The 26,875-nt window shown below is 46.3% G+C and overlaps 1 protein-coding gene across 1 annotated transcript; it reads right to left on the bottom strand.

Annotated features, from left to right (window-relative positions):
- Positions 1–1,624: 1,624 nt before the first annotated feature.
- LOC139548473 (uncharacterized) lies at positions 1,625–26,660 on the bottom strand. The gene is made up of 6 exons (XM_071358178.1): positions 26,644–26,660; positions 23,409–23,478; positions 22,899–23,173; positions 2,729–2,813; positions 2,187–2,481; positions 1,625–1,938 (listed from the first exon to the last, which is right to left on the bottom strand). Exons 1-6 carry the CDS (start codon positions 26,658–26,660, stop codon positions 1,868–1,870), a joined length of 813 nt encoding a protein of 270 aa, XP_071214279.1. The 3' UTR covers positions 1,625–1,867.
- Positions 26,661–26,875: the final 215 nt, after the last annotated feature.

Below are 26,875 nucleotides of genomic sequence, written 5' to 3'. Positions count from 1 at the left end.
AAGTGTTAAACAATCAATTTGACATTTGAGATTCTTCAAAGTAGCCACCCTTTACCTTGATGACAGCTTTGCACACTGTTGGCATTCTCTCAACTAGCTTCATGAGGTAGTCACCAGGAATGCATTTTAATAAACAGGTGTGCCTTGTTAAAAGTGAATTTGTGGAATTTATTTCCGTTTGAGCCAATCAGTTGTGACAAGGTAGGGGTGGTATACAGAAGATAACCCTATTTGGTAAAAGACCAAGTCCATATTATGGCAAGAACAGCTCAAATAGGCAAAGAGAAATGACAGTCCATCATTACTTTAATACTTGAAGGTCAGTCAATCCGGAACATTTCAATAACTTTGAAAGTTTCTTCAAGTGCGGTCGCAAAAATCATCAAGCGCTATGATGAAACTGGCTCTCATGAGGATCGCCACAGGAAAGGAAGACCCAGAGTTACCTCTGCTGCAGAGGATAAGTTCATTAGAGTTACCAGCCTCAGAAATTGCAGCCCAAATAAATGCTTCACAGAGTTCAAGTAACAGACACATCTCAACATCAACTGTTCAGAGGAGACTGCGTGAATCAGGCCTTCATGGTCAAATTGCTACAAAGAAGGACACCAATAAGAAGAAGAGACTTGCTTGGGACAAAAGACACGAGCAATGGATATTAGACCAGTGGAAATTTGTCCTTTCTTCTGATGAGTCCAAATTTGAGAATTTTGGTTCCAACCACTGTGTCTTTGTGAGACGCAGAGTAGGTGAACGGATGATCTCTGCATGTGTGGTCCCACCGTGAAGCATGGAGGAGGAGATGTGATGGTGCGGGGGTGCTTTGCTGGTGACACTGTCTGTGATTTATTTAAATTTTAAGGCACACTTAACCAGAATGGCTACCACAGCATTCTGCAGCAATATGCCATTCCATCTGATTTGCACTTAGTGGGACTATCATTTGTTTTTCAACAGGACAATGACCCAAAACACACCTCTAGGCTGTGTAAGGACTATTTGACCAAGAAGGAGACTGATGGAGTGCTGCATCAGATGACCTGGTCTCCACAATCACCCAACCTCAACCTAATTGAGATGGTTTGGGATGAGTTGGACCGCAGAGTGAAGAAAAAGCACCCAACAAGTGCTCAGCATATGTGGGAACTCCTTCAAGACTGTTGAAAAAGCATTCCTTATGAAGCTGGTTGAGAGAATGCCAAGAGTGTGCAAAGCTGTCATCATGGCAAAGGGTGGCTACTTTGAATAATCTAAAATCTAAAATATATTTTGCTTTGTTTAACACTTTTTTGGTTACTACATGATTCATGTGTTATTTCATAGTTGTGATGTCTTCACTATTATTCTACAATGTAGAAAATAGTAAAAATAAAGAAAAACCCTTGAATTAGTAAGTGTGTCCAAACTTTTGACTGGTACTGTATAAACATTCCACAATTACTAACTCTCGTGTGCACTCCGATGAACTCCAAAACCCCTATTGGGCCCTTGAAATATGGGAAAATAATAGAAGAAGTAATGACTAAAGTTATTTCCTCCTCTCCACAGATGGGTATCAGTGATTTTCTTAAATGAAATACCCTTGCTAGATATTGTTAGATATTCTCCTTCACACTACTCCTTCAGATAACACTTCTCCCTCAGAGCTGTCCTTGGTTTTATTTATGACATTTTGCATAGAACATTACACTACTGTCTAACTTAACTTATTTACATAACATAGAAGCTTATCCCCTTTCATTGTTGGACAATATTTGAACTGTAGTTCCATTCTGTCCAGGAATCTGTTTCATGTTGACTTGTGACCCATGGTCTGTGAGGGGTTTCCTCAGGAAAATAGCAAGTGTGTAGGGTTGGGGTTGGTGCCTCAGTTCAGGGCAGGTGAACTGCTAGGTGGTAGAATGGGTGTTTCATCCCTGAACGCATCTGACTGGAGGTCTGTAAGACAGAAATAATAATACATTACCAAAGACTTATAAAGAACGACTGATTATCCTATTGATCTTTCTTCTATGCAAGCAAAGAAGCATGGATGTATGAAAGTAAGAGATTCTGAAAAGAGAAAGAGAACACACATTTACAGAGATTGAGCGAGAGAGAGAGAGAGAAAGAGTGAGAGAGAGAGAGAGACAGACAGACAGACGGACAGACAGAAATACAGACAAAGAAATCCACACACAACGTACCAATGAGGGATGTGTTCTGCTGGTGGTTGATGAGAACAGACGTCTCTTCCTCCTCTCCCCAGTCTGCAATATTGGCCGGGGGGATACACTGCTCCAGGAACAGATCTTCATCCTCCTCAGAACAGAAGTCCATGTCCTCCGGGGGCCACCGTAACTCGCCACTCTCCACTTCGCTCACGTCCGTGGGTTCCACCACGATGGAGGGAAGACGCTCCTTCTCAGAGGGACTGAACTGCTGCAGGTGATTGGGAGAGCCCTCTGGACTCAGATACACCTCCACTGGGTCTGGGAAGATCTGGAGGCAGAGGGAGGGTCCAGAGGTGGGTGATTGAATGTTGGGTGACATGGATGGTGACATTAATTCACTGGTATAGATTATTGTATTGTAAACCTTAGTTAAAAGACCCATCAGGATCTATTGTTCAACAGCATGCCATTTATTACGGGTATTTGGAACGAGAAACATGTCTGTGATATTGAATATTGATGCAGAGGTGGATGGGTGTGCGGGTGGGTGGGTGGGTGGCTGGGCGGATATGTACCTGGAAAGGTAACCTGTTCTCGTTATTCCTCTGCGGTGACATCTCGCCCATCGATGACTCCTGGGCACCAAGCACCTCCATCCTTCTGTGTGTAAAAGATAGTTCAGCTAACTGATAACACACACACACAGTATACAAAGCCACTGGGATGAACTACAGGTACACAGCACATGAAGACAGAAACACATTCACACTCAACATTGATGTATCACTTTACATGGCTGAGTAGATAGGCGCTACTCATACTACTGTCGTGTCTCTGACTGATTCAATTATATGACAGGCTATTTTATCAAATCGATTACCTAACGTTTGATTGATTACTTGATTGAATTACACCTTGCAACAATTAACTCGTTAATAACCTGGGGCACCAGGTTCCAAATAAACGCTTAAAGATCTGAAGATCTTTTATATCAATAGCAGTCAATTATTAATCGTCACCTTATTCAGTCTCTGAACGTCGTAAAATTCTTGGTTATCTTCACGAACCCTGGCTAACAAGTTGAATCAGCAATACAAAAATTGGCTTAATTATTTATTTACTAAATACCTAAATAATCACACAGAATTACATGTACACAGGATCGATCATACGTCAATTACTAATCATGTCATAAAAGAAAAGGTCCCTAGTGTAATGCTCGTCGTAATCCTCCTCGTTTGAGGAGGAGCAAGGATCGGACCAAAGCGCAGCGTGGTTTGAATACATACTTTAATTATTTAAACGAAGACGAAAACCACTACAATAAACGACGTGAACAAACGAACGAAAACAGTACCGTGTGGCGAACAAACACAGACACGGCAACAATCACCCACAAAAAAAACGTGAAAACAGGCAACCTTAATATGGTTCCCAATCAGAGACAATGACAAACACCTGCCTCTGATTGAGAACCATACTAGGCCAAACAATAAACCCAACATAGAAACACATAACATAGAATGCCCACCCAGCTCACGTCCTGACCAACTAAACAAAGACTGAACAAAGGAAATAAGGTCAGGAACGTGACACCTAGCGGACGAAACCGATACGACGCGGCTGGTTATACAAAGAAAGGGGGTTGGGTTTGAATGAAAGAGCAGGAAGACTAAGGGATAAAGGGGATTGGGTCTCTATCGGACCTTGAGAAGCTATGCTACTGTAAATACAGAATCTTATGCATTCTAATAACCGCCCATTCGGAGAAGGAAAATGCAAGATATATATTTACACTGAGCTGCGGTTCGATAGGTGGGTCGAAGATGGAAGATTGGTTTGCCCACCAGAGATCGCCATTGTCCTTAAGGCTAAAATTACATTTAATCTTTTCACAAATAGTTTCATATTTAAACATTTAAATTGCACAACAATTCCATGTGAATCTGATAACTAGGATGTGTAGACTTTCCAAGATACAATTTATGTTGTCCTGTCATCAGTAATAATGTCCCAGACAACAACTGATCTGACATCATATTCTTTCAGTACCAACTTTCAACTGGTTGGATTACAGATATATTGTTCCATTCCCAACCTTTTGATGTTACTGTATTGCAAAGTCTCTCTCTGTGGTAACAACGGATTTTCAAAAGTGAATTTTTGTAGAGTGGATAGAGAAGGGGAAAGGTACTTATGGGAGGGGTCATAAACCGGTGGGGAGAAGAGAGGGAAAGGGGGGTTTATGACCTTCACCCAACAGGGCAAAGTCATGACAGTCCCCCTCTGGTGGTTGAAATATTGTGATTATCCTGCAGGTTGCAAACCAACATAAAAATGAACGTGGGTTGTCCTGGTTGTGGACCATCGTTGTGGTCCCCCTCTGGTGGTTGACCTTGGTAGGCTCTCTGAGCGGAGCAGTCCACCATTAGGATGGGCCGTGGATGTTCAGTTGATGAATGCCATTGCGGTCCCCCTCTAGTGGTTTACCTTGGTAGGTTTCCTGGAAGCTACAACGTACCACAGGAATGGCCAGGGGATGTCCTGGTTGGTGATCAACATTGCGGTTCCACTCTGGTGGTTTACCTTGGCAGGCTCTCTGAAAGCAGAGCAGTCCAACACAAGGATGGGCAGTGGATGTCCGGTTGGTAATCGCCATTGCAGTCCCCCTCTGGTGGTCGACCCAGGTAGGATTTCTGCAAATGGAACAGGCCGCCACAAGAATGGGCAGCGGATGTCCGGTTTGGAATCGCCGTTCTGGACCCGTCATCTGGTCGTCCAGACTGGAAGATCTGGGCAGTAACTTAGGCAGACGTTTTAACAACGCACACACACTCATGAAATATAGAATTACATTTCCTCCCTAATGAGCGGCATTGTGGCACTAACTGATGGTTATATGGGGAAGTTGTTTATGGCTCTATCAGTTCTCTGAGTGTCAAGGAAAATGAAACTAAATGAATAAAAGCATAAACAAAAGAGATAACTATATTTTATCACACCTTAATCATCTAATTGGACTGTATTCTATATACGTCCGAGGTCTTGGCAAAATTAGCCTATCATGGCATTGTCTAATATAATATCTAGGGTTTTCCTACTTAGTGGTGTGTTGCTTAGGGCACTATCCTAAGTTGATAACTATATAATAAGTCTACAGCTGTAAGGCGCTAGTTTTGGGCAGTCTACAGGGATGACCTATAGACTTCTGGGGAGAAAGTAGTGTGTACTGTAGCTGTAGGGTCAAAGAAATCTTCAATTTTACCCAGGCTGGCGTTTTGCTCGGACCCTTAAAACACCTTGTCAATACGGGGGCGCTGTTTTCACGTTGGAAAAAATCGTGCCCAAATTAAACGGCCTCGTACTCTTTTCTAGATCATACAATATGCATATTATTATTACTATTGGATAGAAAACACTCTCAAGTTTCTAAAACTGTTTGAATTATATCTGTGAGTAAAACAGAACTCATTTTGCAGCAAACTTCCATACAGGAAGTGAAAAATCTGAAAACGAGGCTCTGTTTCAGGGCCTGCCTATTCAACTGGCTTTTATTTATCGATATGCATGCACTTCATACGCCTTCCACTAGATGTCAACAGGCAGTGGAAGGTTGAATGGGGTGTCTAGCTTGATCTGAGGCCGAATAAGAGCTTTTGGAGTGGCAGGTCCGGTATTTTGTTTGTTTTCGACGGTGCGCGGGGGACCTCGACATTGTCTTCTGAAGAGCGTTCGGTATACACGGCGAATTGCTCCGGCTCTGATTTTATTTGATACATATGAGAAAAACATCATAAAGTAGGATTTTTCAACCGAGTTTTATCAGTTTATTCAACGTTTATTGGGACTTTTGGAGTTTTGCGTTCTTTGCGTCAAGAGAGGATGGGAATGTTAGCAACCTTGGCTAGCATTGTGGCGCGAATTCGACAGAAGAAATTGACATTCTAAAACCAAACAACGATTTATTCTGGACCAAGGACTCCTTGTACAACATTCTGATGGAAGCTCAGCAAAAGTAAGAAAACATTTATGATGTTATTTCGTATTTCTGTGTAAAATGTTGAGTCCTATTCTCCGCCGTTTTGGTGAGCGCTGTCTCGCAATAACGCAAGCTGTATGTTATGGTAAAGTTATTTTAAAAAATCTAACACAGCGGTTGCATTAAGAACCAGTGTATCTTTCATTTGCCATACAACAAGTATTTTTATGTAAAGTTTTTGATGAGTTCTTTGGTCAGATTAGGTGAGTGTCCAAAATATCTCCGGACATTCTGGTGAATCGATGTTACGTATTCACAATGTATAACCAGGATTTGTAGCTATAAATATGCACATTTTCGAACAAAACATAATTGTATTGTATAACATGATGTTATAAGACAGTCATCTGATGAAGTTATCCAAAGGTTAGTGATTAATTTTATATCTTTTGCTGTTTTTTGCGAAAGCTACCTTTGCGGTGAATAAATGCGTTTGTGTGTTTGGCTATTGTGGTAAGCTAATATAATTCTATATTGTGTTTTCGCTGTAAAACACTTAAAAAATCTGAAATATTGGCTGGATTCACAAGATGTTTATCTTTCATTTGCTGTACACCATGTATTTTTCATAAATGTTTTATGATGAGTATTTATGTATTTCACGTTGCTCTTTGTAATTATTCTGGCTGCTTTGGTGCTATTTTTGATGGTAGCTGCAATGTAAAACTATGATTTATACCTCAAATATGCACATTTTCGAACAAAACATAAATGTATTGTATAACATGTTATAAGACTGTCATCTGATGAAGTTGTTTCTTGGTTAGTGACTAATTTTATCTCTATTTTGTCGGTTTTGTGAAAGGCACCTATGCGGTGGAAACATGGTGAAAATATGCGGTTGTGTGTTTGGCTATTGTGGTTAGCTAATAGAAATACATATTATGTTTTCGCTGTAAAACATAAAAAAAATCGGAAATGATGGCTGGATTCACAAGATGTTTATCTTTCATTTGCTGTATTGGACTTGTGATTTCATAAAAATTATATTATATGATATCCCTGTCCCGTTAGGCTAGGCTATGCTAGTCAGCTTTTTTGATGAGGAGGATCCCGGATCCGGGAGAGAGAAGCGGTAGAGGTTTTAAGTGATGCTAGCCTAAATCCTAATTGGATGGTCCGTTGTACATGTGTGTTTATGCTTACACAACCGCGCATGTCAAGAGAAGAAAACCAAGTATCCTGGTAGACTACAACTTGTTCAGAATGAGTCTGACGTAATCAAGTAATTTTCAGATCAATGCCTGGAGGTCAGTCAGAATTGTTTCGAGGGAGTCTGTAGTGGTTTTACTACAAGTCCCTGTGTCTTCCACTACAGTGGCTTACAAAAGTATTCACCCCCCTTGGCATTTTTCCTATTTTGTTGCCTTACAACCTGGAATTAAAATAGATTTTTGGGGGGTTGTGTCATTTGATTTACACAACATGTCTACACTTTGAAGATGCAAAATATTTTTTATTGTGAAATAAACAAGAAATATGACAAAAAAACTGAAAACTTGAGCGTGCATAACAATTCACCCCCCCAAGTCAATACCTTGTAGAGCCACATTTGCAGCAATTACAGCTGCAAGTCTCTTGGGGTATGTCTCTAAAAGCTTGGCACATCTAACCACTGGGATTTTAGCCCATTCTTCAAGGCAAAACTGCTCCAACTCCTTCAAGTTGGATGAGTTCCACTTGTGTACAGCAATCTTTAAGTCATACCACAGATTCTCAATTGGATTGCAGTCTGGGCTTTGACTAGGCAATTCCAATACACTTAAATGTTTCCCCATGATACCACTCGTGTGTTGCTTTAGCAGTATGCTTAGGGTCATTGTCCTGCTGGAACGTGAACATCCGTCCCAGTCTCAAATCTCTGGAAGACTGAAATAGGATTCCCTCAAGAATTTCCCTGTATTTAGCGCCATCCATCATTTCTTCAATTCTGACCAGTTTCCCAGTCCCTGCCGATGGTATTCTCGGGGTGATGAGCTGTGTTGGGTTTGCGCCAGACATAGCATTTTCCTTGATGGCCCCCCCAAAAATTATTTAATGAACACAATGACTATGTTGGATGACAAATCAGCAGAACTCATTGAAGTCGCTGACCAAATGAATGATGAGAGAACTCAGGTGATGAAGATGGAAACATTGATTTCTAAGCAAGAGGAGGAAATCTCATCACTGAATCTCTCGCTCTGTACTCAAGACCTCTATCTGCAAACAATGACAGATAAGTTTGAGACCGAAAGGAGCAAGTGTGACACTCACGTTGTCACGCCCTGACCATAGAGAGCCTTTTTATTCTCTATGTTGGTTAGGTCGGAGTGTGACTAGGGTGGGTAATCTAGGTTGTTTTTTTCTATGTTGGCCTGGTATGGTTCCCAATCAGAGGCAGCTGTTTATCGTTGTCTCTGATTGGGGATCATATTTAGGCAGCCATTTCCCCACTGTGTTTTGTGGGATCTTGTTTATGTGTAGTTGAGCACTCCATAGCTTCACGCGTCGTTTATTCTTTATTGTTTTGTTGTGTGGTTCACTTATAATAAAAATGTTGAACCGATTTCACACTGCGCTTTGGTCCGAATGTTCTTACGACGATCGTGACAGAAAATCCCACCACACCAGGACCAAGCAGCGTGCCCAGGAGGAGAAGGTATCCTGGGCTTGGGAGGAGATCAAGGAGGAGAAGATATCCTGGACTTGGGAGGAAATAATGGGAGGACATGAAAGCCTTCCTTGGAAGCAGACGCAAGGAGAGAAGGGAAGACAGTGACGACGCCAGGGTTCGCAGCCACAACGAAAGCCCAAAGAACAGCCCCAATAATTTTTGGGGGGGCACACGGGGTGGTCGGCGGAGCCAAGGAGTGAACCAGAGCCAATCTAGGAGAAGATGGAGAAATTGGAGGAGAGTGAACGGAGAGAGTCAGAGACCGTCAGTGAGTTGGAGAAATTGGAGGAGAGAGAAATGAAAGAGTTGTTGTGTTGGTGTATGATGCACGACACCCTAAGGAGCGTGTCATCAGTTTGATGCCATCTGAGTCAGCTCTCCGTACTCGTCCTGAGGAGCGTGCTAGCAGTCTGGTAAAAACTGTGCCGGCTCCACGCACCAGGTCTCCAGTACGCCTCCACAGCCCAGTACGTCCTGTGCCAGCTCTCCGCACTCGCCTTGAGGAGCATGTCATCTGTCCGGTACCATGTGTGCCAGCTCTATGCACCAAGTCTCCAGTACGCCTTCACAGCCCAGTACGTCCTGTGCCAGCTCCCCGCACTCGCCGTGCGAAGTGTGTCATCGTTCCGGTACAATTTGTGCCGGCTCTACGCACCAGACCTCCAGTACGCCTCCACAGCCCAGTACGTCCTGTGCCGGCTCTACACACCAGACCTCCAGTACGCCTCCACAGCCCAGTACGTCCTGTGCCGGCTCTACGCACTAGACCTCCAGTGCGCCTCCCCGGTCCGGTACGTCCTGTGCATGCTCCTCGCACGCGCCCTGAAGTGCGTGTCACCAGTCCGGTGCCACCTGTGCCGGCTCCACGCATTAGGCTTCCAGTGCATCTCCCCAGTCCGGTACGTCCTGTGTCTCCTCCTCGCACTTACCCTGAAGTGTGTGTCACCAGTCCGGTACCACCTGTGCCGGCTCCACGCACTAGGCCTCCAGTGCGCCTCCCCAGTCCGGTACGTCCTGTGCCTGCTCCTCGCACTTGCCCTGAAGTGTGTGTCACCAGTCCGGTACCACCTGTGCCGGCTCCACGCACTAGGCCTCCAGTGCACCTCCCCAGTCCGGTACGTCCTGTGCCTGCTCCTCGCACGCGCCCTGAAGTGCGTGTCACCAGTCCAGAGCTTCCGGCAACGGTCCCCAGTCCAGAGCTTATGGCCATGGTCCCCAGTCCAGAGCTTCCGGCGACGGATCACAGTCCAGAGCTTCCGGCGACGGTTCACAGTCCGGAGCTTCCGGTGACGGTTCACAGTCCGGAGCTTCCGGCGATGGTCCCCAGTCCAGAGCTTCCGGCCACGGTCCCCAGTACAGAGCTTCTGGTGACGGATCACAGTCCAGAGCTTCTGGCGACGGTTCACAGTCCAGAGCTTCCGGCGACTGTTCACAGTCCGGAACCTCCTGCGACGGTCCACAGTCCGGAACCTCCTGCGATGGTCCACGGTCCAGAACCTCCTACGACGGTGCACGGTCCGGAACCTCCTGCAAAGGTCCACGGTCCTGAACCTCCAGCGACGGTCCACATTCCGGAACCTCCAGCGAGGGTCAACGGTCCGGAGCTTCCAGGCAAGGCGTCCAGTCCAGCTCCATGGCAGGAGCCTTCCTCTGCGCCGGTGCCCAGTCCAGGCACGGCGTCCAGGCACGGCGTCCAGTCCCGCTCCAAGGCCGGATCCTTCTTCTGCGCCGATGTCCAGTCCAGGCACGGCGTCCAGGCACGCTCCATGGCAGGAGCCTTCCTCTGCGCCGGTGCCCAGTCCAGGCATGGCGTACAGTCCCGCTCCATGGCAGGAGCCTTCCTCTGCGCCGATGTCCAGTCCAGGCACGGTGTCCAGTCCCGCTCCAGGGCCGGAGCCTTCTTCTGCGCCGGAGCCCAGTCCAGGCACGGCGTACAGTCCCGGTCCATGGCAGGAGCCTTCCTCTGCGCCGGTGCCCAGTCCAGGCACGGCGTCCAGTCCAGCTCCAAGGCCAGAGCCTTCCTCTGCACCGATGCCTAGTCCAGGCATGGTGTCCAGTCCAGCTCCAAGGCCAGAGCCTTCCTCTGCGCCGATGTCCAGTCCAGGCACGGCGTACAGTCCTGGTCCATGGCAGGAGCCTTCCTCGGCGCCAATATCCAGTCCAGGCACGGCATCCAGTGCCGCTCCAAGGCTGGAGCCTTCCTCTGCGCCGGTGCCCAGTCCAGGCACGGCGTCCAGTCCAGCTCCAAGGCCAGAGCCTTCCTCTGCACCGATGCCCAGTCCAGGCATGGTGTCCAGTCCAGCTCCAAGGCCGGAGCCTTCCTCTGCGCCGATGTCCAGTCCAGGCACGGCGTCCAGTCCAGCTCCAGAACCGGAGCCTTCCTCTGCGCCGGTGCCCAGTCCAGGCACGGCGTCCAGTCCCACTCCAAGGCCGGAGCTTTCCTCTGCGCCGGTGCCCAGTCCAGGCATGGCGTCCAGTACCGCTCCAAGGCCGGAGCCTTCCTCGGCGCCGGTGCCCAGTCCGGGTGCGGTGTTCAACCGAGCTCCATGGCCGGGGTCCTCCTCTGCGCCGAGGCCCAGTCCGGGCACGGCGTTCTACCCGGCTCCGTGGCCGGACCCGTGGTCTGGGCGGGGGCAAAGTCCCGCACCAGAGCCGCCACCGATGCTGGCGGATCCGCGAGTGGAGTGGGTACTTCGCCCCACACCGGAGCCGCCACCAACACTAGATGCCCACCAGGACCCTCCTCCATAGAGTCAGGTTTTGCGGCCAGAGTCCGCACCTTTGGGGGGGTATTGTCACGCACTGACCATAGAGAGCCTTTTTATTCTCTATGTTGGTTAGGTCGGAGTGTGACTAGGGTGGGTAATCTAGGTTGTTTTTTTCTATGTTGGCCTGGTATGGTTCCCAATCAGAGGCAGCTGTTTATCGTTGTCGCTGATTGGGGATCATATTTAGGCAGCCATTTCCCCACTGTGTGGGATCTTGTTTATGTGTAGTTGCCTGTGAGCACTCCATAGCTTCACGTGTCGTTTATTCTTTATTGTTTTGTTGTGCGGTTCACTTGTAATAAAAATGTTGAACCGATTTCACGCTGCGCTTTGGTCCGAATGTTCTTACGACGATCGTGACACACGTGTCCAAAATGAGTACTATAAGCGCTGAAGTGCAATGCAGCAGAATACCACCCTTAGGTACAATCTGGTTGAATCCCAGAATTCCATACAGCTTGGAAGAACTATTTGATATAAGAGCAAGGTCAACTTACCAACATTACGACCAGTAATATAACTTTCCTGAAGCGGATCCTCTGTTTGGACCACCACCCAGGACAATGGATCGGATCCCAGTAGGCAACCCACAACAACGGCGCCGCGGAAGGGGCAGTCTGAGCGGTCTTCTGGTCAGGCTCCATAAACGGGCACATTGCTCACCGCTCCCGAGTATACTACTCGCCAATGTCCAGTCTCTTGACAACAAGGTAGACGAAATTCGAGCAAGGGTTGCCTTCCAGAGAGACATCAGAGATTGTAACATTCTCTGTTTCACAGAAACATGGCTCACTCGGGATACATTATCAGAGTACAGCCACCCGGTACAGCCACCCGGTTTCTTCACACATCGCGCCGACAGAAACAAACATCTCTCTGGTAAGAAGAAGGGCGGGGGTGTATGCCTTATGATTAACGAGTCGTGGTGTGATCAGAACAATATACAGGAACTGAAGTCCTTTTGTTCACCTAACCTAGAATTCCTTACAATCAAATGCCGACGCATTATCTACCAAGAGAATTCTTATAATCACAGCCGTGTATATCCCCCCAAGAAGACACCTCGATGGCCCTGAAAGAACTTCATTGGACTATGTAAACTGGAAACCACATATCCTGAGGCTGCATTTATTGTAGCTGGAGATTTTAACAAGGCTAATCTGAAAACAAGGCTCCCTAAATTTTATCAGCATATCGAATGCGCAACCCGCGCTGGCAAAATTCTGGATCATTGCTACTCTAACTTCCGCAACGCATACAAGACCTCCCTCGCCCTCCTTTCGGAAAATCTGCCCACGACTCCATTTTGTTGCTTCCAGCCTATAGACAGAAACTTAAACAGGAATCGCCTGTGCTCAGGTCTGTTCAACACTGGTCCGACCAATCTGATTCCACGCTTCAAGATTGTTTCGATCACGTGGACTGGGATATGTTTCGGATAGCCTCAGACAACAACATTTATGTATATGCTGATCCGGTGAGCGAGTTTATTAGCAAGTGCATCGGTGATGTTGTACCGACGGTGACTATTGAAACCTTCCCCAACCAGAAACCGTGGATTGATGGCAGCATTCGTGCAAAACTGAAAGCGTGAACCACTTCTTTTAATCATGGCAAGGCGACCAGAAACATGACCGACTACAAACAGTGTAGCTATTCAAGACAATCAGTGTAGCTATACAAGGCAATCAAACAAGCTAAGCGTCAGTATAGAGACAAAGTAGAGTCGCAATTCAACGGCTCAGACACGAGACGTATGTGGCAGCGTCTACAGTCAATCACGGATTACAAAAAGAAAACCGGCCCCGTCACGGACACCGACGTCATGCTCCCAGACAAACTAAATAACTTCTTTGCTCGCTTTGAGGACAATACAGTGCCACTGACACGGCCCACGACCAAAACCTGGGGGCTCTCCTTCACCGCAGCCAACGTGAGTAAAACATTTAAACGTGTTAACCCTCGCAAGGCTGCTGGCCCAGACAGCATCCCTAGCCGCGTCCTCAGAGCATGCGCAGACCATCTGGCTGGTGTATTTACAGACATATTCAATCAATCCCTATCCCAGTCTGCTGTTCATACATGCTTCAAGGGGGCCACCATTGTTCCCGTTCACAAGAAAGCTAAGGTAACTGAGCTAAACGACTATCGCCCCGTAGCACTCACTTCCGTCATCATGAAATGCTTTGAGAGACTAGTCAAGGATCATATCACCTCCACCCTACCTGACACCCTAGACCCACTCCAATTTGCTTACCGCCCCAATAGGTCCACAGACGACGCAATCTCAATCACACTGCACACTGCCGTAAAACATATGGACAAGAGGAATACCTAAGCAAGAATGCTGTTCATCCATTACAGCTCAGCATTTAACACCATAGTACCCTCCAAACTCGTCATTAAGCTCGAGACCATGGGTCTCGAACCCGCCCTGTGGAACTGGGTTCTGGACTTTCTGACGGGCCGCCCCCGGGTGGTGAGGGTAGGAAACAACATCTCCACCCTGCTGATCCTCAACACTGGGGCCCCACAAGGGTGCGTTCTCAGCCCTCTCCTGTATTCCCTGTTCACCCATGACTGCGTGGCCATGCACACCTCCAACTCAATCATCAAGTTTGCAGACGACACTACAGTGGTAGGCTTGATTACCAACAACGATGAGACGGCCTACAGGGAGGAGGTGAGGGCCCTCGGAGTGTGGTGTCAGGAAAATAACCTCACCCTCAACATCAACAAAACAAAGAAGATGATCGTGGACTTCAGGAAACAGCAGAGGGAGCACCCCCCTATCCACATCGACGGGACAGTAGCGGAGAAGGTGGAAAGTTTTAAGTTTCTCGGTGTACACATCACGGACAAACTGAATTGGTCCACCCACACAGACAGCGTGGTGAAGAAGGTGCAACAGCGCCTCTTCAACCTCAGGAGGCTGGAGAAATTTGGCTTGTCACCAAAAGCACTCACAAACTTTTACAGATGCACAATCGAGAGCATCCTGTCGGGCTGTATCACCACCTGGTACGGCAACTGCTCCTACCACAACTGTAAAGCTCTCCAGAGGGTAGTGAGGTCTGCACGTTGTATCACCGGGGGCAAACTACCTACCCTCCAGGACACCTACACCACCTGATGTCACAGGAAGGCCAAAAAGATCATCAAGGACAACAACCACCTGAGCCACTGCCTGTTCACCCCGCTATCATCCAGAAGGCGAGGTCAATACAGGTGCAACAAAGCTGGGACCAAGAGACTGAAAAACAGCTTATATCTCAAGGCCATCAGACTGTTAAACAGCCATCACTAACATTGAGTGGCTGCTGCCAACATACTGACTCAAATCTCTAGCCACTTTAATAATAAAAAATTGGATGTAATAAATGTATCACTAGCCACTTTAAACAATGCCACTTTATATAATGTTTACATACCCTAGATTACTCATCTCGTATGTATATACTGTACTCTATACCATCTACTGCATCTTTCCTATGCCGTTTGGCCATCGCTCATCCATATATTTATATGTACATATTCTTATTCATTCCTTTACACTTGTGTATAAGGTAGTTGTTTTGAAATTGTTAGATTACTTGTTAGATATTACTGCACGGGCGGAACTAGAAGCACAAGCATTTCGCTACACTCGCATTAACATCTGCTAACCATGTGTATGTGACCAATAAAATTTGATTTGATTTGATTTAACTCAACAGATTTATCTAGTTTGGAGTGGACTACATCATATTTAGTTTTGGCTAAATCGAGTTGTTCCTGGAGACAACAATTTTGTTGAAGAGTTTGGTCTCGTTCATTGTCATAAGTATTTACAATTACTTTTAATTGTTCAGATTTCAAACGCAGTTCCTCAGCTAGCAGAATGTTTTCATATCCTGCTTTGTCAATAGTTTCTCGGTTCTCTCCACCTGTCCCCTCGTGTCAGCCAAGTCTTTTATGTGCTTCAGCTGTGCACTGCGGTATTGGACTGATACCAATCTTTGATGGCGATACATAAGGGCTAAAGTGGAGAGAACCATTTTCGATGGTTGATTTTGGAGAGCGTGGTTCGTAATTTCTGCTTCTTTTCCGCTAATGGCATACAGTTGAAGTCGGAAGTTTATATACACTTATGTTGGAGTCAATTAAACTGTTTTTTCGTTTTTCAACCACTCCACAAATTTCTTGTTAACAAACTATAGTTTTGGCAAGTCGGTTAGGACATCTACTTTGTGCATGACACAAGTAATTTTTCCAACAATTGTTGACAGGCAGATTATTTCACTTATAATTCACTGTATCACAATTCCAGTGGGTCAGAAGTTTACATACACTAAGTTGACTGTGCCTTTAAACAGCTTGGAAAATTCCAGAAATTAGGTCTTGCCTTTAGAAGCTTCTGAGAGGCTAATTGACATAATTTGAGTCAATTGGAGGTGTACCTGTGGATGTATTTCAAGGCCTACCTTCAAACTCAGTGCCTCTTTGCTTGACATTATGGGAAAATCAAAAGAAATCAGCCAAGACCAAAACCTCCACAAGTCTGGTTCATCCTTGGGAGCAATTTCCAAACGCCTGAAGGTACCACATTCATCTGTACAAACAATAGTACACAAGTATAAACACCATGGGACCACGCAGCCATCATACCGCTCAGGAAGGAGACGCATTCTGTCTCCTAGAGATGAACGTACTTTGGTGCAAATCAATCCCAGAACAACAGCAAATGACCTTGTGAAGATGCTGGAGGAAACAGGTACAAAAGTATCTATTACACAGTAAAACGAGTCCTATATCGTCATAACCTGAAAGGCTGCTCAGCAAGGAAGACGCCACTGCTCCAAAACCGCCATAAAAACAACCAGACTACGGTTTGCAACTGCACATGGGACAAAGATCGTACATTTTGGAGAAATCTCCTCTGGTCTGATGAAACAAAAATAGAACTGTTTGGTGATAAGGACCATCGTTATGTTTGGTGGAGAAAGGGGGAGGCTTGCAAGCCGAAGAACACCATCCCAACCGTGAAACACGGGGGTGGCAGCATCATGTTGTGGTGGTGCTTTGCTGCAGGAGGGTCTGGTGCACTTCACAAAATAGATGGCAACATGAGGTAAGAAAATTATGTGGATAAATTGAAGCAACATCTCAAGACATCAGTCAGGAAGTTAGCTTGGTCGCAAATGGGTCTTCCAAATGGACAAGCATACTTCCAATGTTGTGGCAAAATGGCTTAAGGACAATAAAGTCAAGGTATTGGAATGGCCATCACAAAGCCCTGACCTCAATCCTATAGAAAATGTGTGGGCAGAACGGAAAAAGCGTGTGCGAGCAAGGAGGCCTACAAACCTGACTCAGTTACACCAGCTCTGTCAGGAGGAATGGGCCAAACTTCCCCCAACTTATTGTGGGTGTCACGATCGTCGTAATGTGGAAGAGAGGAGTACCAAGGCGCAGCGTGAAGTGAATACATTCTTTTATTTATTTAAGAAGAAAACCTAACCAAACTAATACAAACAACAAAACGAACGTGACGCTATAATTAATAGTGCAGACACAAGCAACTAACACATAGACAATAACCCACAACCCACAATACAAAACAGGCTACCTAAATATGGTTCCCAATCAGAGACAACGCAAAACACCTGTCTCTGATTGAGAACCATATCAGGCCAAACACATAGAAATAGACAAACCAGACATACAACATAGAATGCCCACTCAGATCACACCCTGACCAAACAAAACATAAAACATACAAAGCAAACTATGGTCAGGGCGTGACAGTGGGAAGCTTGTGGAAGACGACCCGGAACGTTTGACCCAAGTTAAACAATTTAAAGGCAATGCTACCAAATACTAATTGAGTGTATGTAAACTTCTGACCCACTGGGAATGTGATGAAAGAAATAAAAGATGAAAGAAATCATTCTCTCTACTATTATTCTGACATTTCACATTCTTAAAATAAAGTGGTGATCCTAACTGACCTAAAACAGAGAATTTTTACTAAGATTAAATGTCAGGAATTGTGAAGAACTGAGTTTAAATGTATTTGGCTAAGGTGTATGTAAACTTACGACTTCAACTGTAGTTAGGGTTGATATCGCTGCTGAGGTCAGAGATCAATCCTTTTATGGGTGGAGGTTCACTAATTGGCAGAGGAGTGGTGACCACCTCTAATAACATGCACATTATTAGAAAAATTTAGAGGAAAAATTTTCCTATTTTTTCTAAGTTTAGGTTTGGGTTTGGAATTCATTGGAAGCTGCAAATATTTTAATCTATTTATAGACGTTAATGAGCCATCAGTACTGTATCAGTAATGTGGGAGTTGGACGTGAAAGAATTTTGCAAAAGCAAATTGATTAATCAATGATAATTATTAATCATACCTGGATCGGCTATCTGGGAATTAAATTTTAATTAACCTGAGAAGTTGGTTCATCTATATTAATATGGGAATGTTTAAAATGTCTAATTTACTTGGAAGAACCTGAAAAGGTATGTTCGACAATTTAACTTATTAAATTGAATGAGACGATGATATCATATCAATTGACATTGTCTGGATTATCATACATTTAAACAGTAGTTTAAATGTTATAGTACATTCATCACCAGGTTCACATGTCCCTAAGGACGAAGCCACATGGGATTCCCGCTGGAGGTGGGACTTCATTCAGTACTGAGTAGTCCTAAATGAGCTCTGAAAAGCAAATTTTTATGATTGAATCAATGTTTATGATAAATCAAACCTGTATAGGCTATTTGGGAATTTGAAATTAATTAACCTGAGTGCCTTGTTGATCTAGGTTGTGTCGTGTCTCTTACTAACTGATTCAATTATATGACAGGTTCTTTTATCAAATCGTTTACCAAACATTTGATTGATTACTTGATTGAATTAAACCATCAACAATTCACTTGTTAATAACCTGGGGCACCACGGAACAGTGTTTATAGAGCTGCTGTCTCCGAATAAACGCTTAAAGATCTGAAGATCTTTTATATCAATAGGAGTCAATTATTAATCATCACCTTACTCAGTCTCATTTGAACGTCGTAAAACTCTTGGTTATCTTCACGAACCCTGGTTAACAAGTTGAATCAGCAATACAAAAATTGGCATAATTATTTATTTACTAAACACCTAAATAATCACACAGAATTACATATACACAGGATGGATCATACATCGATTACAAATCATGTCATAAAATAAAAAGTCCCTAGCTGTCACGATCATTATAATGAGTGGACCAAAGCGCAGCGTGATCTGGGTTCCACATCTTTTTATACTAGGTGAAACTCACAGCAAAACAAAAACAATAAATCTCAAAACGAAACGTGAAGCTAACAATAGGGCTAACAGGCAACTATACATAGACAAGATCCCACAAAGCACAATGGGGAAATGACTGCCTAAATATGATCCCCAATCAGAGACAATGATAAACAGCTGCCTCTGATTGGGAATCATACCAGGTCAACATAGATCATTATTCACCTAGATAACCCACCCTAGTCACTGTCACGCCCCAACCAACATAGAGAATAAGCAGCTCTCTATGGTCAGGGCGTGACAGTACATCTTTGGGGGGCAAAGTTGCGGACTCTGACCGCAAAACCTGACTCAATAGGGGAGGGTCCGGGTGGGCATCTACCGTCGGGGGCGGCTCCGGTGCGGGGCGAAGTACCCACTCCGCTCGCAGATACGTCATCTTCCATGGCGGTTCTGGTGCGGGGATCGTCGCTGGAAGCTCCGGACCGTGGATCGTCGCCGGAGGCACCGGACCGTAGATTGTTGCCGGAGGCTCCGAACTGGGAACCCTCGCAGGAGGCTCTGGACTGGGAACCCCCGCTGGAGGCTCTGGACTGCAGACTGTCACTGGAGGCTCTGGACCGCAGACTGTCGCTGGAGGCTCTGGAACGCAGACTGTCGCCGGAGACTCTGGACTGCCGACCGTCGCCGGAGACTCTGGACCGCAGACTGTCGCTAGAGGCTCTGGACTGCTGACCGTCGCTGGTGGTTCCGGACCGCTGACCGTCTCAGGAGGTTCTGGACCGCGGACCATCTCAGGAGGTTCCGGACCGCGGAACGTCTCAGGAGGTTCCGGACCGCGGACTGTCTCAGGAGGTTCCGGACCGTGGACCGTCTCAGGAGGTTCCGGACCGCGGACCGTCTCAGGAGGTTCCGGACTGGGAACTGTCGCCGGAAGCTCTGGACTGGGAACTGTCGCCCGAAGCTCTGGACTGGGAACTGTCGCCCAAAGCTCTGGACTGGGAACTGTCGCCGGAAGCTCTGGACTGGGAACTGTCGCCGGAAGCTTGGTGCGTGGGGCCGGCACTGGTGGTACCGGTCTGGTGACACGCACCTCAGGACGAGCGTGAGGAGCAGGCACAGGACGTACTGGACTGTGGAGGCGCACTGGAGGCCTGATGCGTGGGACTGGCACTGGTGGTACCGGGCTGGTGACACACACCTCAGGGCGAGTGCGGGGAGGAGGCACATGACGTACTGGACTGTGGAGGCGTACTGGAGGCCTGATGCGTGGGGCCGGTACATGTGGCACCGGACTGGTGACACGCACCTCAGGGCGAGTGCGGGGAGGAGGTATAGGACGCACTGGGCTGTGAAGGCGCACTGGGGATACAGCGCATAGAGCCGGCGCAGGATATCCTGGACCGAGGAGGCGCACTGGAGACCAGGCGCGCTGAGCCGGCACAGCCCGTCCTGGACAAGTGCGAGGAGCTGGCACAGAACGCACCGGGCTGTGAATGCGCACTGGACACACAGTGCGAATCACCGCAAAACATGGTGCCTGACCGGTCACAAGCTCCCCACGGTGAGTATGGGGAGTTGGCTCTGGCTCACTCCCCTCAACTTTCACTTCCCACTCCTCGCTCAATCTGTCCCAATATTCCTCCTCGGTCTCTGACTCACCCCTCATCGTCGCCAACCACTCCGTGTGCCGCCCCCCAAAAAAATTTGGGCTGTCTTTTGGGCTTGTGTCGTGGCCGCGAACCCTGGCGTCGTCGCTGTTGAGGGAAAGGGTGTTTTATGACCCCCACCCAACAGGCCGAAGTCATGACACTACACTGTACACATACACAATTCTGCATGCACAAGTGTCTCAGAGAGGAATACATACTATTGACCTACAGAAAACCTTGGATCAGGTGGAACTGATTGAACCCTAGTTTGGCTATCCTGGCACCAGAGTAAACCCTAGATTTCTCCCGTATATGGAACCCTCCCTGTGTTTACCAGACACAACCTTGAAGGATCATCATGTTTTTACCTGGATGACTAATTGACTTTCTCACGATGCTCAGAAGCCTTGTCACTTCAACCAACAGGCTCTGGACATCCTGCAGTCACACAGCTGTTGTTGACAGATGCGTGCTTGTCCTATATCCCTCCCTCCGTCCCTCTATCCCTCCCTCCCTCTTCCTGATGCTCCCATTATCCCTCTCATCAACCAACCCCTCCCGTACACGCACCTTTCCCAGTGAGACCAACTTGGTGCTAGTACAATACACACACTGTCTCTGACACTCTGGTCTTGCCAAACTGGCTCAAGCATCTTCCCAGTTACAAATGGACAGCAGGAAATTACTCACCCCAATGACCTCTCTAAGTACATATTCACTAGTGTACCTCATGACAACCACATCTGGTTTTCTCAGCATAATTCTCTCTAGCCCCTCATGCCCATAAATGGAGTCCGCATTACATGTCCCTTATCACTTTGAAACAGGCCCTTCTTTGGCCAGAGGGGTCAGTGCTATAGCTGATTGGCTGGGGCTGGTCTTTGAGGTACCAGAGTGAATCCCAGTTGTGGTGAGCTTAATCGTCACTTTCACATGGCCCCTCCACCCACACACACACACACACACACACACACACACACACACACACACACACACACACACACACACACACACACACACACACACACACACACACACACACACACACACACACACACACACACACACACACACACACACACACACACACACACACACACACACACACACACACACACACACACACACACACACACACTTAGCACTGAGCGCTGAGCTTCAGATTAGATTGCTTATGGCTGCCAGGGCGGTTTGATCATATAAAAATAGAATATGTCCTCGTCCATCTTTTTTTCATTATGTGACGGATTGGCAGAATGTAGCCATCATTTCACTGCGTCCAAAGCTGAGCCTCCATGCTAAAAGCCCATATGACTTCCCTGTGATGCCAGCTATCCTCTGATGGCCAAACAGACACATTCCCTGAGAGTCATCTGCCATACATGGGTCAGATCCAGGTGAAATGTAACACCCCCCCCCCCCCCCCCCCCCACACACACACACAGACACACCCCCCATCTGGTTCGACTGTCCCTTCTTAACCTGGGGATCTATGGCCTTCAACTTCCATGTTAGATAACACTGTTAAATCATGTGATTAGGGAGAAACTTATTTTCACATTCACTGTATGAGCCTGAGTTATATCCTCTTTAAATCTGTTTATGTTTTCCAAAAAAGCTGCCAGAGGATTGAGAGGGACTGAATATCTGTCTCCCAACCCTCACCGCTCCTCCCAGTGCCAGTCTAGTATTATGGCCTTCTGTCACTGTGGCCCTCACTCACTCCTGTTGACATGTCTTTCGTTCTAATGAGGCTGGGCTGTAAGAGACTCTTTCAAAGCAGCAGAACAACTGCATAAACCACTTTTACAGTCATGTCCAGTCTTCTACCATTGTTTTGACCCAAATCATTTTCTGATATGTTATTGACATAGTATCTGTGCTATGTGCATGGCTAAGCTGTTTGTGTGTCATATGTGACGTAAAATTTTCAGCTGGCTTAGCCTAGATGTAATCTCCTCTCTGCCTCCTGAACATTCCTCTGCCAGCCTGTCAGTTACAAGCTAACACAGTCACTCACTTCACGGTAGCATGGGATGATTGGGGGCAGGAAACAGGAACAAATCACCATGTGTAAACTGATAACAGACCACAAATAACACAAACATTTTCAGTTCCACTACTGATACACACACCCATTCACCGGTTTGACTCTCTACTTCCCCAAACCATCAAGCCCACACTATCTATACACTTTGCTACTGGTGCTTTCTTAGTATAATTTCTACACTCTACTATGAGATCCTGACACATGTCAACATCTCCATAACAGTCCTCATCAACTATAACTAGAGCATCACTGCATACATGTGTGATCCACACACACAATCAGTGAAGAGTCTTACCCTTCTGTGGTCCGGCAGAAGTCCTCCCCATCCTGGCAGACCTCCACGCCTTCCAAGGTGGTCACTCCCATAGTGGGCATAGGGGGCAGAGGATGTGGTGCAGACGGAGGGGTGCAGCTCCTACAGCACTCTCCCTCCGCCGGCCCCTCAGGAGAGCAGCTGGTCTCCAGGGCGACGCCTGGATGGGCTGTGATGGGGTCCACGTGGGAGGGGTTCTGACGGTGGAGACTGTGGTCAGTAAGGTCGCTCCCTCTGTGGGTCAACACGGGACTGACCTAAAAGACAAGAAACATGTGTCCACTAGTCCACAGCCTCCGGGCTTCTCTGTCTAACAGCTACCCCCTATCTGCACCTCTCTCCCTCACCCTCTCTCCCTCCACCTCTTTCTTTCTCTCTCTCCACCTCTCCCTTTCTCCCTCCCCCTCCCTCTTGCTCGCTCTCTCTCTCTCTCTCTCCACGGGCAGGGCTTTGCAGTAGTGTGATTGTGGGATTATCGTCTCTTTCGATTACGGGGGCTGGGTGGGTGACGTCAGCCAGGCCTGCTTGTCCCTCCGCCAAGTGGGCACACAGTGCAGAAGATCTGGGGAACATGAAACAGGCACACCATACAGCCCGGCGTTCACTGTGCACTGTTACATTGGCTCAGTGAGTGTAAGTGTGCGGCTGCTCACACGCAGTCTGCTGAGGAGACGTTTCACTCCTTCAGTCAACACTAGGTAGGCTGTGCCCCCACCACATCTCTCTCTCTCTCTCTCTCTCGCTCTCTCTCTCTCTCTCTCTCTCTCTCTATTTCTCTATTTCTCTGTCTCTCTCTCTCCCAGCGTGTGCTGTCACTCTCGTCAGAGTGGATTTGGACAATTCAAGGGAATTAGCACTGGGATCAAAGGCTCAGTGGTGTGGTGGAGATATATATAGCAGCAGGCAACAGGAAAGCCATGTCCACTCAAACGCAACATCAGTCACAGCACTGTAATCCCCACAGTACACCTCCTGTGGTTCAGGCAGAGAAAGGGCCGGCCACTGCCAGCCAACCTGTTTAATGGCCTCACTGATTGATTTTCCAATCACGCACCTGTGCAGAAGCCACTGATTGATATGCTAAAGCATTATAGTATTAACCTAGTTGCCTGATTGATTTATCTCAGTGAACTATAGGACATCATCGTATTGATGGGTTCGATTTCTTAACTTTTGAAATCATGAAATATACTTATTAATTTCACTGAGGGAGAGAGGGTAATGTATAGCGTTTACATTATGTCAGGATATGTTATTGTTAGCCATCAGGGATCCTATGCGAGGAGAAGAGACACAGTCTGGTACAAGTCACCATGACAGCCGTGAGTTGGAGAGGAGTGAGGAATTTGGGCAGAGGTCAGGTTAGATGAAGTGAGGAAGAACATATATCACTAATTTTCTGGATATCAACAGAGGTGTATTGGTTCAGATGTGTAAGGAGGGGCTCAGCATAGGAGAAAGGGTTAAATATCAGTGCATGTGTGAATAAGGTCTTTGTCTTCTGTAGCTGAATGACTCAATGGGTGAATAATTTTGGTTTGAGCTTTACTAATCGTCCGTGAAATGTTATAAGGTTTATTTAGAACCTAACAGTATGTATGTCAATGGTTCTTTTTGTTGTTGTTGCAAAAGCAGCAGCCACTCTTCCTGGGGTCCATACAAAACATGAAACATGACATAATACGTACCGAACATGAATAAACAAGAACCCCCCCGATGGTCACAATCAAAATCATGATATCAACCCTCAGACACAGATGTGTTGAGACATGACATGAGAGGTCATGAGCCATGAGGTTATGTAGTCAGAATGGTATCTCCAAAGATGGTTTTCTATACCATCTATGTGATATCTACACAGTCTCCACAGTGGAGAGGACCTTGCCATGTCCTGATGTTGACCGGTTTATTATGGTAAGAACACATTAGCGACGCCTGTTTGCATCATTGTGTACCTCACCCCTTTACAGACACCTGCTATACTCTTTTTACAACTAGAGGACCAAGCAAATTGTTCTGTCCTCTGACATTTTTGTCAGTATCAATCTTGTGAAAATGTACAGTGAGGGAAAAAAGTATTTGATCCCCTGCTGATTTTGTACGTTTGCCCACTGACAAAGAAATGATCAGTCTATAATTTTAATGGTAGGTTTATTTGAACAGTGAGAGACAGAATATCAACAAAAAAATTCAGAAAAACGCATGTAAAAAATGTTATGAATTGATTTGCATTTTAATGAGGGAAATAAGTATTTGACCCCTCTGCAAAACATGACTTAGTACTTGGTGGCAAAACCCTTGTTGGCAATCACAGAGGTCAGACGTTTCTTGTAGTTGGCCACCAGGTTTGCACACATCTCAGGAGGGATTTTGTCCCACTCCTCTTTGCAGATCTTCTTCAAGTCATTAAGGTTTCGAGGCTGACGTTTGGCAACTCGAACCTTCAGCTCCCTCCACAGATTTTCTATGGGATTAAGGTCTGGAGACTGGCTAGGCCACTCCAGGACCTTAATGTGCTTCTTCTTGAGCCACTCCTTTGTTGCCTTGGCCGTGTGTTTTGGGTCATTGTCATGCTGGAATACCCATCCACGACCCATTTTCAATACCCTGGCTGAGGGAAGGAGGTTTTCACCCAAGATTTGACGGTACATGGCCCCGTCCATCGTCCCTTTGATGCGGTGAAGTTGTCCTGTCCCTTTAGCAGAAAAACACCCCCAAAGCATAATGTTTCCACCTCCATGTTTGACGGTGGGGATGGTTTCTTGGGGTCATAGGCAGCATTCCTCCTCCTCCAAACACGGCAAGTTGGGTTGATGCCAAAGAACTCCATTTTGGTCTCATCTGACCACAACACGTTCACCAAGTTGTCCTCTGAATCATTCAGATGTTCATTGGCAAACTTCAGACGGGCATGTATATGTGCTTTCTTGAGCAGGGGGACCTTGCGGGCGCTGCAGGATTTCAGTCCTTCACGGCATAGTGTGTTACCAATTGTTTTCTTGATGACTATGGTCCCAGCTGCCTTGAGATCATTGACAAGATCCTCCTGTGTAGTTCTGGGCTGATTCCTCACCGTTCTCATGATCATTGCAACTCCACGAGGTGAGATCTTGCATGGAGCCCCAGGCTGAGGGAGATTGACAGTTCTTTTGTGTTTCTTCCATTTGCGAATAATCACAGAAACTGTTGTCACCTTCTCACCAAGCTGCTTGGCGATGGTCTTGTAGCCCATTCCAGCCTTGTTTAGGTCTACAATCTTGTCCCTGACATCCTTGGAGAGCTCTTTGGTCTTGGCCATGGTGGAGAGTTTGGAATCTGATTGATTGATTGCTTCTGTGGACAAGTGTCTTTTATATAGGTAAGAAACTGAGATTAGGAGCACTCCCTTTAAGAGTGTGCTCCTAATCTCCGTTCGTTACCTGTATGAAAGACACCTGGGAGCCAGAAATCTTTTTGATTGAGAAGGGGTCAAATACTTATTTCCCTCATTAAAATGTAAATCAATTTATAACATTTTTGACATGCGTTTTTCTGGATTTTTTTGTTGATATTCTGTCTCTCACTGTTCAAATAAACCTACCATTAAAATTATAGACTGATCATTTCTTTGTCAGTGGGCAAACGTACAAAATCAGCAGGGGATCAAATACTTTTTTCCCTCACTGTAGTTGAGTCCGAGTGTTGTCATCATGTTTGACTATCAGTGGACACATTTTGCCAACAGTACCTGTTGTACTGGTTCATTCATCCAGAAACATAGCTCACCATCTGCTCTTTTGTTTTAGCGTCTAATGCTTCCTGTCTGAATCATTTTTTGTCCAATTGTCATTTTTTGTCCACTTCCCTTTTACTTACTTGGGGCAGAGTTCTACTACTTTAGGTTGATATTTGGCAATATATTTCTGATAAAAAATGTGCAACTAAAAAGATTGGGGACTCCAAAATCTCCTTTTCATCCC

The sequence above is a fragment of the Salvelinus alpinus genome, chromosome 21 (genome assembly GCF_045679555.1).
Source record: "Salvelinus alpinus chromosome 21, SLU_Salpinus.1, whole genome shotgun sequence".
Lineage (NCBI taxonomy): Eukaryota > Metazoa > Chordata > Actinopteri > Salmoniformes > Salmonidae > Salvelinus > Salvelinus alpinus.
The sequence above is the reverse complement of the archived record's forward strand: the minus strand, read 5'-3'. Positions and strand labels throughout refer to the sequence as shown.

Bases quoted from the DNA above. Each gene is read 5' to 3' on its own strand.
- LOC139548473 (XM_071358178.1), bottom strand. The intron at 23,174-23,408 runs GTAATCGAAAGA...CTTGTCTTTTAG, and splicing joins ACGTCACCCACCCAGCCCCC to GTCAGTCCCGTGTTGACCCA. The intron at 2,482-2,728 runs GTACATATCCGC...CTCTGCCTCCAG, and splicing joins AGAACAGGTTACCTTTCCAG to ATCTTCCCAGACCCAGTGGA.